Raw genomic sequence first — 14,731 nt, forward strand, 5'->3', positions numbered from 1 at the left:
CTTGCGAGCCTCCGACCAGAGCAGACCAGACACAAAGGGGGGAGACGCTGCAGCTGCCAGTCTGCGGCGCTCCGGTCACCGGGCGTCGCCCCGCCCCCTCCTCCTCCTCCTCCTCAGTCTCTGTCTCTTCCCGGCCCCGTCTGTCTCCAGCCTGCGGTTGAGCCCGGGTGGTGGCGGCGGCGGCGGCGGCGGCTACGGAGAGTCACCACTGCGGCTGCGCGGCCTCAGGAGCCCCACCTAGCCCCGCCCCTCCCTGGAGCCCTAAGCTGGGAATGAGTGAACCCTCCCCTTTCCGGTGGGTTTCACTTGTCTAGAGCCGGGAACTTGGGCGGGGAATGGGGACCGGAATCAAAATTGGCAGCATATACCACACAAACACACCCTTTACACATGAGCTTGTTGCACGTTTGGTTTGGTATGTGTGTGTGTGTTGGGAAGAGAAAGGAGGGGAAAAGCAAGATAACATTTTCTAGTAAGAGCCCCCATGAACTTCTGGGAGCAGTGATTTTAACCCTTCGAAAGTCTCCGCCTGTCTCCTCGACGATTGGTTCATAGATGCCTACTCTGAGCTGGTCCTCTTAGCTCATTGGTTCTCGGGGAGAAAGATTGCCTACCTGGGAGTTGTAGTCCCAGGTACAAAAAGAGCGAGCCAGACAGAGACAGAGAATGAATTAAGGCAAAGCAAGACCTGGACTCGATTCTCCCTGGGAACCCGAGCGCTTGGTTTCCCTACGTGTATCCTTTCCTGATTTAAACAAAAGCGGACAAACTCAGCGGAATAAAACCAAACGTGTATTGCCCCGCCTTATTCTACCCCAATCCCCAAAATACCCTCCCCCATGTATTCTTTCCATTTTCCAAACCGTCCCTGGTAGCCACTAGGGACCTCGTTTAACAGCTAGCTTCTAAAGCGCTGTCCCCACAACCAACCCCATGGGATGTTGAATAAAGCTTTGTACTGTATTTAAGGATCTGGCACAGTTTATCCCCAAACCACAAAGCTAGAAGTCATTTCACCTCCCTCCTTGCTCGAGGGAGCCTTTGTCACAAAGGCATGGAGCACCATTAGATGGTATTTGGACCTGAGTCTTCTCACTCCAGAGATCATCCCCCTCCCTCTTTATTTTCCAAAAGCCACTTTCCAACTTCTTTATCAGATAGAACAGAGATCAAAATGAGACCTCAGACACTTCACTTAACTTCTTACTGTTAATTCATCTGTTAAATTGGGGTAATAATATTACCTACCTACCATAAGGTTGTTGTGAGTCCCACATTAGCTCACATTTGTAAAGCGCTTCACAAAGCTTAAAGCGCTAACTGTTTTTACTAGGGATGCTTTACAATCCACTGGGGGGATGGGGGAAAGAGGACTTAAGAAAAAAAAAAAGACAATGAGGAGGTTGCCTTTTTAAAATAGTTATTCTTTTTTTTTTAATTATGCTTTTCTCTTGAGCTGCCTCAAGTCTGGAGAACAGCAAAAGTCCAATTGGGATGGTCCCGTTTTTTCCATTTGCTTGTACCCAAGCAGTAAGGATCAAGGGAGGATGTTTCTCCCCTCCTCCGACCAGGAGCCCAAACACCCCCGCTGCGGCAGACGCAGACGCGGGTGGGGGTGGGGGCTGTTTCAGGGAAGGGGAGGGGCTCGGAGCCGGGTGACGCGCGCGCTCAGCCTCGCCATGTTCGGTAGAAGTCTGAAGCTGGCACTCCGCCTGCGGGAGAAAAGCTTGCGTAGGAGGGCAAGGGAGGAGGCGTTCCTCCTGTCTAGCCTTCTCTTCTTCCCTGAAGCATTGGAGTTATTCCCGAGGCAGGTTTTGCAGGTCCTTCCTTTGAGCCTCGAGGAGTTTCAAAAACATACTGTACATAGGTACTGTTTAGTCAACCACCACCCCCCTCCGCCTTTAATCCATAGCTTTCCCTTATCTGAACACCTTTTTACATAAATATTATTTTATCCAAATCACTGTAGCTGCTGGTAAAGCTGGCACCATATTAAATGACTGCAGTGATGCAAGGTAAAGGAAATACCACTCCTGCCTGGATTCCCAGACATTTTTGTAGCTTGGTGTTTTCTTTACTATAAGTCTTCTAGAACCAAATGCCCTTTATCCAAACATTACTATCGCAACTGCTGTTATTACTTGTGCATAAAAGGAGGTACGTGTAAAGCAGTATTAACCCCATGAGATGGGAAGTTTAAGAGGGACCTTGCACCCAGGTCGTCGGAATAGGGATGAAAGGAAAAACTATGGATGGCACATGGACTGCTTTAGAGGCTTAACATTATCAAACAGCTCTGCTTGTCAGGGTCAATGCCCATTTTTCATTGAAGTTCTGCCAGTTCCAAATGAAGCTCAAGGTTGAAGTAGTCAAAAGGGGATACAGTAGCTCAGGGAAAACTGCCAAGTAATTTTCTGTCTAAGAAACATTTGACCTACACAGAAGTCTAAAATATTTGTACAAATCTGATGGGAATGTACTCTACTTTATAGATGATTGGAATTTAGTCACACACAAAAACAAAGCAAATCCATTTTCTTATTTACTTGAACAAACTCAAATGTAGAACTCAAAAAGATGGGGGTTTGTGTGACAGTTCTGCAGTTTATTAACTGGCATTGTATTTTTTTCTCCCAAAATGTGGCTATTTAAAATGAAAAATTAAGACAGACTACTCCACAAATTATATGTTGCAATCCACATTCAACTTTTGTTTATTTGCATGGCATTCTCCCTAAGAAAATCATACCCATGTGTAGCGTCTAAAAGACTAGAAAGGAAAGTATACTGTAGGCAATCTTCTATGTAAGAAAAAATATACACTTAGTGAAAAGAGCTCCTGAATTGAATCAGGATACCTGGATTCAAGCCCTAGCTCCCCTGTGGACAAATCACTTAATCTATCCAAGACTTAGTTCCCAGGATATAGAAGGAAGGGATACTTGCACCATCTAATTCACAGAAGTTGTGAGAAAAAATGCTTTGTAAATTAAAATGAAGTAAATAGCAAGGGGAGGAAATAGGATGGAGGGTAATACAGGAAGCAATCATAACTGTGAAAGAAATGATGAGCAGGATGCCATCAGAGGGTCCTATGAAAGGTGCAAACCATCAACAGAGGAAGAGCTGATGGTGTCTGAATACAGATTGAAATGTGGTTTTGTTGGTTCCTCTTTCTGGAGTTGTTCTGTCTGTTTTCTGTCACAATTTGATTAATGTAAAGATGTTTGGCATGACTACACATGTATGACATATTGAATTGCTTGATTCCATACAGAGGGTTTGGGAGGGAGGGAGGAAGAAAATTTATATCACAAAGTTTTTTTAAAAATCAATGTGAAAAAGAAAAAAAATCAATGTGAAGAAATGATGAGCAAGCGGATTTCAGAGAAATCTAGAAAGACTCACATGAACTGATGCTAAGTGAGATGAGCAGAACCAGGAAAACATTGTACACAGTATCAACAACATTGTGTGTTGATCAGTTGTGATAGACTTGACTATTCTCAGCAATACAGTGGTCCAGGATAGTTTCAAAGGACTCATGATGGAAAATGCCCTCCAAATAAAAAAAAAAAAGAATTATGGAATCTAGATACAGATTGAAAAAAAATCATAGTGTTTACATAAAAGTGACTTAATCAGCAAGCATTTATTAAGCACCTCCTATATGTCTGGCACTGCACTAGGCACTGGGGGTAAAAAAGCAAAAATGAAACAGACCCTGGACACAAATATGGTATGCAACCACTAGCTGAGCAGGCACAATTATTTGGCAATTCAATTTTCAATTGCTTGTTGCTGGTACCTAAAAATGTTCATTGGACCATGTAGAAGATAGTTTATGATATCAATTATGTTGAATACAGTCTAAAACTAGTCTTACCATAGGATAACAAAGAAAAGGTCCAATGAAAAGAACTATGATTCTTTGGACTTTGTGATAGTGGGTACAAGGAAATGGACCCAGCAGGACAGCAACTTCCCCCACCACTTATTGCTCACACCTTTTCACTCTAATACCACAACATCCTGAAACCCGAAGACAATGTTCTACTTTGGACTATTTCCATACAGCCAGTGGTGTGCTAGGAAATGTTTAACAACCGGCTTTGGGGTGGGGCAGGAGGGGACTCTATGGGGCATACTTTTAATTTTAATCTGCATTATTAACATTTTATCCATTATTTCCTTAAATCTAGACAATCAACAAAACAATAAACCAAGCCAACATTTGTAGATTTTGCAGATTTCTGAAGTGTAAATGCTTACACTGAAAATTTAACCATAAGCTTTCCTTGTCTCCAGCACACCACTGCAAACAACTCTTTGCAAATTACCATTTATTCACAGTATCAACATTGTGTGTTGATCAAGGCTCTCCAAATCTAGAAAGAAAGAAAGAAAGAAAGAAAGAAAGAAAGAAAGAAAGAAAGAAAGAAAGAAAGAAAGAAAGAAAGAAAGAAAGAAAGAAAGAAAGGAAGGAAGGAAGGAAGGAAGGAAGGAAGGAAGGAAGGAAGGAAGGAAGGAAGGAAGGAAGGAAGGAAGGAAGGAAGGAAAGAAAGAAAGAAAGAAAGAAAGAAAGAAAGAAAGAAAGAAAGGAAGGAAGGAAGGAAGAAAGAAAGAAACTGTGGAATATGGATGCTAATTGGACCATACTAAAAAAAAAATTACCATTTGTTGGTCTATCTATCTTCTTTATAGATTGTCATAATGAATTATATAATATTCATTATCTGTTCCCAGGTTTCATGGGATCTGAGAGCTAGAAGCAATCTCAAAAATCATCTAATTCAATCCATATCTGAATGAGTCCCCCACCAACTATCAATCAGTCAGTAAATATTGATTAAAGGCTGATTGTGCCAGGAACAGTGAATTTGGAACTAAAAATTTTTAAAAATGAGTGTTAAAAAAGTGTTTTTACATGTAATCGGGAAAAAATGAAATTCTAATTTTTAAAAAATCAAGTAATCCAATCCCTTTTTTCTTTAGATGAGGAAATGAAACAATTATAAAATATACACATATTTGTTGATTATTTTAAATAAATGCAGTATGTTGCTATACACTACAATTAAAATAACAACTAGTCTAACAAAGCAAATGGAATGTTTAGCCTACTTAAGAGTACTTCAAATTTAATTATAGAATTTTTAGAGCTAGAAGGAAATTTACCTATTGCTTAGGAAAGTGATTTTTTTCATAGATTGTAAAAACCAAAAAGAAAAAGTAAATTTCCATCCGTCCTATATCAAATTATTGCAAATTAGCAAGGTCCCTTGTTTTGAGGTCCTGAGTTTTTAACTTTTATTTGTAATTGTATAATATCTATCTTCTGCTGAACTCAATATAATCACAAATATTAGCAACATTTGAGCAATATTCTTACATGGTGTGATTTAAGCAGCTCTAGAAAATTTGCCTAGAAAATTTCTTGTTGCCTGAAATTCCATCACTGAAGGCTTTTTTCTCCTTTGAGAAAACCCTGACTCCTGTCTAATTAAATACAGATACTGGTTTAGAGAGATGAAGAAAGGAGAGAGGAAAGTTCAGAAGACAAACTTTGACTTTCAGTTTTGCCCAAGCTAACTTTTGCTTCTGGAAAAATCATTAAATATGATCCCCATCCTATTTGGAAGTGGGGAGTAAAACAGAGAAGGAAAGTGACCCAAGTATACATACATATATGGTGGTGATGATGGCATTTATAATAATAGTATTGTAAAGTTACCAAGCAATTCATATACATCATTTCATTTACTCCTCACATACTCCAGTGAAGTAGGTATTATTATTGTAACTGGGGCATCTAGATGGTGGAGTAGATAGAGTACTGGCCCTGAAGTTGGGAGGACCTGAGTTCAAATCTCACCTCAGACACTACTTACTAACTGTGTGACCCTGGGCAAGTCACTTCACCCCAATTGCCTTAAATATCTGGAGGCATCTCCAGTCGACCTGATATGTATCTTGTCATTGGAGTCAGATGGCTCTGGAGGAGAGAGTGAGGCTGATGAATTTGCACAGTCCTTCCTCACTTAAATCCAATTCACTGAAAGTCATGACATCACTCCAATGTCATGGACCTCTTCGAGAATGAAGGACCACCACCAACAATTATTGTAACCATTTTATAGATGGTGAAACTGAGGGTGAGAAAGTTTAAGTGGCCTAACGTTCAGCAAGGTTAATACCACCATTTTCTCTTAAGCTGCTATACCCAAAACTCCACCCAGGCTCTATTTTCACAATGCTTCCAACATAATATAGCAACTTGAAAAGAGATTAGTGGACAACTGAAGTCATTCAAAAACATTCAGACAATTGATGAATCTGTGAAAAAGGGGGCAGCTGCAAAGTATACCCAAGGTAAGACAGCTAAAACCTGCCCATGAGTATGGACTTGGCTCTTTGGCTTTTTATTAAAAAAAAAATGATATGGGGGCAGCTAGGTGGCACAGTGGATAAAGCACTGGCCCTGGATTCAGGAGTACCTGAGTTCAAATCTGGCCTCAGACACTTGACACTTACTAGCTGTGTGACCCTGGGCAAGTCACTTAACCCCCACTGCCCTGCCAAAAAAAACAAAACAAAACAAAAAAACCAACAACAACAACAACAACAAAAAGAAAATGCTAAGAGTATAAGAATCTACAATGACATTGATGCTGATACATTGCAAAACTATCAAAAGCATAGTCTTGGGGCAGCTAGGTGGTGCAGTGAATAGAGCACCTGCCCTAGACTCAGGAGGACCTGAGTTCAAATCTGGCCTCAGACACTTAACACTTACTAGCTGTGTGACCCTCACCCCCCCCAAAAAAAAAGTCTAGTCTGGCAAACATCATCCACTATACTCTCAAGGTGCCTACCACCAATATGCAGAGTACAAAGATAACAGCTATGGATGATTTTAGCACAAATGTCTCTGAGATGATTGATAAATTGACTTTGACATTTAACCATACTCAACAATTCATCATTGAAAAGGAGTTGACTGAAGTTATCTCTGATGTTGCCACTCTGAATTAACAGGAACCAAGTTTTATCCAAATTCAAAAGGTAAAGAAGTGAATTTGTTGTTCAGTCATTTTTCAGTTGTGTCCAACTCTTTGTGACCATTTGGGGTTTTCTTGGCAAAGATACTGGAGCAGTTTGCCATTTCTTTCTCCAGCACATTATACAGATGAGGAAATGGAGGCAAACCAGGTTAAATGACATATTTTTGTCTATGAGAACCCTTGGTTCATTTTATTTATATATATATGTATACATATATATATATACACACACACACATAAGGCATTTGTATTTGCAAGTTATATCACAATAAACAAATTCCATTTTTTCAAAATAAAGCTTAAGTGACCAGGGCTCACACATAGAAAAAAGCTGAGGCAGAATTATGATCTAAGATCTTCTTAACTCCAGATCAGGTACTGTATCTATAACAATACCTACTCACCACAAAAATAATAGAAAAATATGTCCTGACTATTCAGCATTTATATGCCTTACCACATGTACTCTTTTCATTCAACTTCATTGTCATCTTAATTATCCAAAGTCTTGATTATCCAAACCTTGCTTTCAAATTATTGGTATCATTTCCTATACTTGGTTAACTACTTTGCTGATAAAAGCAATGTCTTCATTTTCTCCAGCCAGCAGAAACTGAAAGATAAGGCCTTTTAATTAAAAACAAGTATCCCCTGAATGGAAGAAGGTATCAACCAGTAAGCTAATTACTGTCTTGATCTAAGAAGATAGAGAACCAACATTATTTTTTCTGATGATGGTAGCCCCAACTTTGCTTTAGACCAGTCCCTCTGTATTACACTGAAAGTCAACATAACCTGTTTCTATAGGATTACAATTTTAAGTATTTTGAACTGTGAGAAGATGAGAGACACCCATATTTAAATGTAAGTACAGAAACCTCTTCAAAGTTAAATGGAAATTATTATTGGATTTAGCCACATTATGGCTCCACATTACTTACAAGGATAATCAAGAGTTGACTCTATTATTAACGTTACTAACACCTTTGGATGTTACCCCAGAAGATGCTTTACTAAGCTAGAATTAAGGCTTGAGTGTGGGGGCGGATGATCATATATCTTCTCAGAGCAACAGGAATCTAGAAACCAGTTCTACCACTGGTTCACTCTCCCTAATCACCTATGTGCTGTTTTGTATAATCCCCACATAAGTAATAAATAGAATGTGCTCCACTTAGGTAAGGGGATTCTTTTTTTTTTTTTTTTGCAGGGCAATGAGGGTTAAGTGACTTGCCCAGGGTCACACAGCTAGTAAGTGTCAAGTGTCTGGGGCTGGATTTGAACTCAGGTCCTCCTGAATCCAAGGCCAGTGCTTTATCCACTGCACCACTTAGCTGCCCAGGGAATTCTTTTTAAGGTAACTAAGTTTGAGGTTTTTTTTAAAAGTGTTTTGGGGGGCAGCTAGGCGGCACAGTGGATAAAGCACCGGCCCTGGATTCAGGAGGACCTGAGTTCAAATCTGACCTCAGACACTTGACTCTTACTAACTGTGTGACCTTGGGCAAGTCACTTAACCCTCATTGCCCTGCAAAAAAAATTAAAAATTAAAGAAATTTTTTTTAAAAAGTGTTTTGAGCCCTTTAGGTGAAATAGATTTAGGCACAATCAATACTATAGGTCACAATACTTTAATCCTTTTTTTTTTTTTTTTTGCAGGGCAATGGGGCTTAAGTGACTTGCCCAGGGTCACACAGCTAGTGTCAAGTGTCTGAGGCCGAATTTGAACTCAGGTACTCCTGAATCCAGGGCTGGTGCTTTATCCACTCCACTATACCACCTAGCTGTCCCCTTTTTAAATCTTCTTCTTCTTCTTCTTCTTCTTCTTCTTCTTCTTCTTCTTCTTCTTCTTCTTTGTCAAATTACTTTAAAACATTTTTTTAAAATCTGACTCCCTCCTACTTTTCCAGTCTTCCTTCCTTACTTCCTTATTATTATTATTATATATAACCCTCATTGCCCCGCAAAAAAAAAGAAAGAAAGGAAGAAAAAGAAAAAGAAAAAAAAGAATATTAACTGACAGGATGTCAGAGACAAGCTCCAAAATTAGCTTGATAGATTAGAATGTTAGACTGAATCAAATAAGATGAAATGTAATAGAAATAAATGCAAAGTCTTGGATTCAAAACATTAACTTCACAAGCACAAAATTGGGAAGGTATGGAAAGACAATAAATAGCTTGTCTGAAAAAGATCCTGCCATTTGCAAAGATTTAGAGCTACCATTAGAATATGAGCTCCTTGAAAACAGGGTATCTTTTACCTTTCTTTGTATCATGGTGTTGGGGCAGCTAGGTGGTGCAATAAATAGAACACTAACTCTGGAGTCAGGAGGACCTGAGTTCAAATCCAGCCTCAGATGCTTGACACTAGCTGTGTGATCCTGGGCAAGTCATTTAACCCTGATTGCCTCAAACATCCAAGGCCATCTCCAGTTATCTTCATGTATATCCTGCCACTGGACCCAGATGGCTCTGGAGAAAAGAGTGAGGCTGGTGAATTTGCACAGCCCCTCCCTAGCTTAAATCTAATTCACTGTAAGTCATGACATCGCCTTCTGGTGTCATGGTCCTCTTAGAGAACAGGACAAACAACAACAAAACTTAATCAATGTTTACTGACTGACTGTTTTCATTTATACAGAGAATGTTCTGGTTCATTTCTGATTTTAGTTTAACAACTGTTTGAAAAAACAAACAACTGTTTGATCCTTGGATGAGGATCACACAACAATATCAATATTTAAATTAATGTTTTCAAGTAGTTTAAAAACTGTATAATTCTTAGCACCCTCTATCTCCTTTCCTAATGTTCCACCTCCATCTTTGTGGGAGCAGGAGAAGCCAAAGAAGACCGACAGTTATTCTGTTTTCTTATTTGTATCATGGATCACCTTGTCCAAATAATTCATCATTTAATGACCTGTACTTAGCTAGGCTAGTCCTTGGACAGCAGGCGTGACCTATTGCCAGAACTATATTATTTCACTTTTTAAAAAAAGCAATAAAAATCAATTTGTTTAGTCTTTTGAATATATACATAAATGTGCATATATATGCATACACATATACACATAAAATATGCGTGTTTGTGTATGTGTGTGTGTATGTATGTATGTGTATGTGTATGTGTGTATAGGCGAACCATAATTAAAAATTCAGGCCAACACTTTCTTCTGCCACTAGTCTCAGATTTGTTTTTTCTTTTTTATCTTTCTTTTCTTCTTTCTTTCTTTTAAGTCATAAAAGTATTTTTTTCCAGTTACATGTAAAGATAGTTTTCAACATTTGTTTTTAAAAGATTTTGAGTTCCAAATTTTTCTCCCTCCTTCCCTTCCTTCCCACCTCCCCAAGACAGAAAGCCTCAGATTTGTTCTAAAAAGAATGCGTCCATTACATACACACACACACTTTTAAAGAACTGAGGACATTTCCCCAGGAATAGTCAGGACATATACTCAGCACTCTACAGGATGTTTTATAGCTAGAGCAGACCATGAGAGTCTGCTATTAACCCCATTATATAAAACTGCAACTAAGTTGTACAGTAGATAGAGAACAGAGCACGGAATCAGGAAGACAAATATTCCCCAAGTTCAAATCTGGCCTCAGATACTTAGTAGCTATATAACCCTGTTTGCCTCAATTTCCTCATCTGTAAAATGAATTGGAGAAGCAAATGGCATGCCACTCCAGCATCTCTGCCAAGAAAATCCCAAAATGGGTTCATGAAGAATTGGATGTTGGATCGACATGACTGAATAAAACTACATTATTTCCTATTCTCTCCTTTCAGGCTTTCAGTACCTACACATTCTCTCCTCCCCATATAGATTTTCTGCAGCTCCTCAGAGCTAGACATTAGTTTTCTAAAAGTCTGTTCTGTTAGAAAAACTTATAAGGGATGGTATTAAAACCAAGACCTTTGATGAGCTGCTCATCTCAGGCATAATACTTCTTCCATATAGCAAAAGTCTTGCAGTATCTCAGTCATCTTTAATATCCCTTTGCTTCAATGCAATGAATGCCTTCTACTTGCTGATTCATTCCTCTTGAGGAATTGTTTACCAGTAATATGGTTCTCACATTAATCATTTTGTGTACGTGTGTATGTTTCTCTTACTATCCAGAAATAGATTACCTACACTTACCGTGCTTTAAGCATATGATGGGACTAAGAGTACTATGGATTTTTACCTCAAAAAATATTATGGATTGTTCCCATACACTAAAAATAAGCACCTTCAAAAAAATGTACTCAGTAGAGAATATCCCTGGAATAATTTCGCAATACTCAGATGCATTCTGTTAGCCAAGTTTTCAACATGGGACATAGTTGTCTTTTTCCATATCCTCTAAGGGCATTTCCCTCATGGCCATGGAAGCTTCTTTAGTTATTATTATTATTAACATTTAAAATGTTTTAAAATTTGCAAAGTGCTTTGTATACATTATCTTATTTGGACCTCTCAATAGCCATTAGGATATGTTCTACTATTATCATTATCCCCTCTTTACAGATAAGGAAGCAGAAGTGCAGAAATGTTAAGAAAACTTACTCACAGTCAGTACCGGAGAAAGGTTTTGACCTGACATGTTCCCAAATCAAAGTCCAGCACTATACATTGTCTCTCATTAGAACAATAGTGGTAGAGGGCAGCTAGGTAGCACAGTGGCTGGAGCACTGGCCCTGGAGTCAGTAGTACCTGAGTTCAATTCCAGCCTCAGACACTTAACACTTACTATCTGTGTGACCCTGGGCAAATCACTTAACCCCAATTGCCCTCACTAAAAAAAAAAAAAAAGAACAATAGCGGTGGAGATAAGAATTTGGTGGCATGATTTATTAACACTTTTCTAGTTTGAGGGGTTAATATCAGAATATGTAGGCCACTAAATTAAGTTTTAGCTTTTGAGATGTGGCGTTGTTGGGTTGTTGTTTTATATGCTACAAGAAGAGCAAATAACACAAAATGGGCCAAACAGTATATGACTTCTAACTTTAAATATTAAAAATAAATAATAATATTGCAAGAAGGTAAAATAAGCTATGGAGAGGAGTCAGAGAAGCTCTTCTGAGGTTAGCATTAACACTAAGTACAATTTTTAAAAAAAGTTATCTGACTCAGGGGGTGGCTAGGTGGCGCAGTGGATAAAGCACCGGCCCTGGATTTAGGAGTACCTGAGTTCAAATCCGGCCTCAGACACTTGACACTTACTAGCTGTGTGACCCTGGGCAAGTCACTTAACCCCCATTGCCCCACAAAAAAAAAAGTTATCTGATTCAGAAGAACATTGTACACAGTATCATCAACATTGAGTGTTGATCTACTATGATGGACTATATTCTTCTCACCAATGCAATGGTACAGAAGAGTTCCAGGGAACTCATGATAGAAGAGGATCTCCAAATCCAAGAAAAACAAACAAACAAACTGTGGAGTATAGATGCTGAATGAACCATACTATTTCTTTTGTTTTTGGTGCTGTTGTTTTTTCTATTTTGAGGTTTTTCATCATTGCTCTGATTTTTCTCTTATAACATGACTAATGCAGAAATAGGATTAGTGTTATTATGTGTGTGCGTGCGTGTGTGTGTGTGTGTGTGTGTGTGTGTGTGTGTGTGTGTGTGTGTATATATATATATAAAACCTATATCAGATTACCTGCTTTCTAGGGGAGGGAAGGGAGGGAGGGAGAAAAATCTGAAATTGGAAAGCCTGTATAAACAAAAGTTGAGAACTATCTTTACATGTAACGGGAAAAAATAAAATACTTTATTAATAAAAAAAAGTTATCTGATTAGGAGGCAGCTAGGTGGTGCAGTGGATAAAGCACTGGCCCTGGAGTCAGGAGGACCTGAGTTCAAATCCAGCCTCAGACACTTAACACTTACTAGCTGTGTGACCTTGGGCAAGTCACTTAACCCTCATTGCCCAACCAAAACCAAAATCAAACAAACAAAAAAAATGTTATCTGATTAGATAGTAGCCTGCATTTGCAGAATGAATGCTTTCACTAATCATAGTGTTATTATTTTCCTCATTTTACAGATGAAGAAACTGAGCCCCCCCCCCCCACCAAAAGAAGTCAATGGCTTTTCCAAAGTCAGACCTAATTAATATCAGAGCCAGGGGTGGGACTAAAGTTCAGGTTCTTTCAATTAAAACATATGGCAGAAGCTAGAATGATAGCATAGACCTATAATCCCTATTACCAGAGAGGCCAAGTTATTTGCTTGAACTCAGAAGTGCTAAACTATAGTGGGCTACTCCAAAGGTGTCGCTCATGGCCTTGGGCTACAGGCTGTCTCCCAATACTTTGCTTTATTTGTGGCCCATCACGGCCCCCTGAAATCTATCTATACCTGGAGAAAACTCTCAGCCCGTATATTTGTGTGTTTTTCTGCCCCAAGGGTTCTTTTATTGCTATTTTTGGGGTTATTGTATCAGGAGCCATGTGAGCTTAATGTCTTTCCTCCGCCATCTTGCTGTCTCCCAATACTTTGGAGTACAACCTGAAACAGATTAAAATGTAGTTAGGAGGGGCAGCTAGGTGGCGCAGTGGATAGAGCACCGGCCCTGGAGTCAGGAGGACCTGAGTTCAAATTCGGTCTCAGACACTTAACACTTACTAGCTGTGTGACCCTGGGCAAGTCACTTAACCCCAATTGCCTCACTAAAAAAAATGTCATTAGGAAATGTTTAACAAAATAAAAATATAATAAAATATATATAATGTTAATTTGTGGTTTTCTAAGTTAATAGGTGGCTGGGCAGGGATCTGTTTGACACCACTGGGCTATACTAATCAGGTACATTTTGTAAATACAGAACTATTATGATGAGCCACCAGACTGCCTAAGGAGAGGGGACTGACTTGGCCTGGGTCAGAAATAGAGCAGGTCAAAGTTCTCCAGCCAATCCGAAGAGGATAGGCCCATGACTGGCCTCTGGACTTCCAGCCCTTGAAAGACAAGGAAACCAAGCCTCAACCCTGCCACCCCCCAAAAAAACCCAACAACAACCCACACATATAAGAATAAAACTCCTTAGATTTTTCATACTTTCATCATCAGATACTTTATTAGTAATGTCATCTGAAAGATTTAAAAATAAGTAATTTTTGTTTATGACAGCATCCCTTTGCCACTATTTTATTTTATTTTTTAGTGAGGCAATTGGGGTTAAGTGACTTGCCCAAGGTCGCACAGCTAGTAAGTGTTAAATGTCTGAGGCCGGATTTGAACTCAGGTGCTCCTGACTCCAGGGCCCGTGCTCTATCCACTGTGCCACCTAGCTGCCCCGCTTTGCCACTATTTTAGACGTTAATTTCCTAATGCTTGGTAGAGCATAACTTTTCTATGCTGTATTCTTAGGTTGTAATTTTCTACTTGCCTTAAATGATCCTCAGATTTTAAAATGGAATAACAGAATTATGTAACAGTCTTATTAATTTTCTTTATTACTGTAGCTTCTTTTAATTTTTTTAGTTACCTAAAACATGGAAAATAGAGAGTATGTTGATTCTTTATCCACTTGGTAATATTATCACCTTTCTTTCTTTATAACTAGGGATAAAAGATAAAGCCTAGCTTCTAGCTGCATAGCAGGGAAGTGGAAGAGCCTCATGGACAGAAAAATGAGAGTAATTATGTTTGTAAAGAATTGA

General features: G+C 39.1%; 1 protein-coding gene across 1 annotated transcript in view; it reads right to left on the minus strand.

Moving 5' to 3' along the window:
- Positions 1-14,731, minus strand: part of LOC122747172 (atherin-like) — a 40,673-nt gene that overhangs the window by 10,226 nt on the left and 15,716 nt on the right. Inside the window, exons 2-4 of the mRNA XM_043993362.1 lie at positions 1,524-1,712; positions 1,018-1,039; positions 10-192 (exon numbers count right to left, since the gene is read on the minus strand). Coding sequence (XP_043849297.1) covers positions 10-192; positions 1,018-1,039; positions 1,524-1,712 — 394 coding nt within the window. The remainder of the gene's footprint in view (positions 1-9; positions 193-1,017; positions 1,040-1,523; positions 1,713-14,731) is intronic.

The sequence above is a fragment of the Dromiciops gliroides genome, chromosome 3, assembly GCF_019393635.1.
Source record: "Dromiciops gliroides isolate mDroGli1 chromosome 3, mDroGli1.pri, whole genome shotgun sequence".
Lineage (NCBI taxonomy): Eukaryota > Metazoa > Chordata > Mammalia > Microbiotheria > Microbiotheriidae > Dromiciops > Dromiciops gliroides.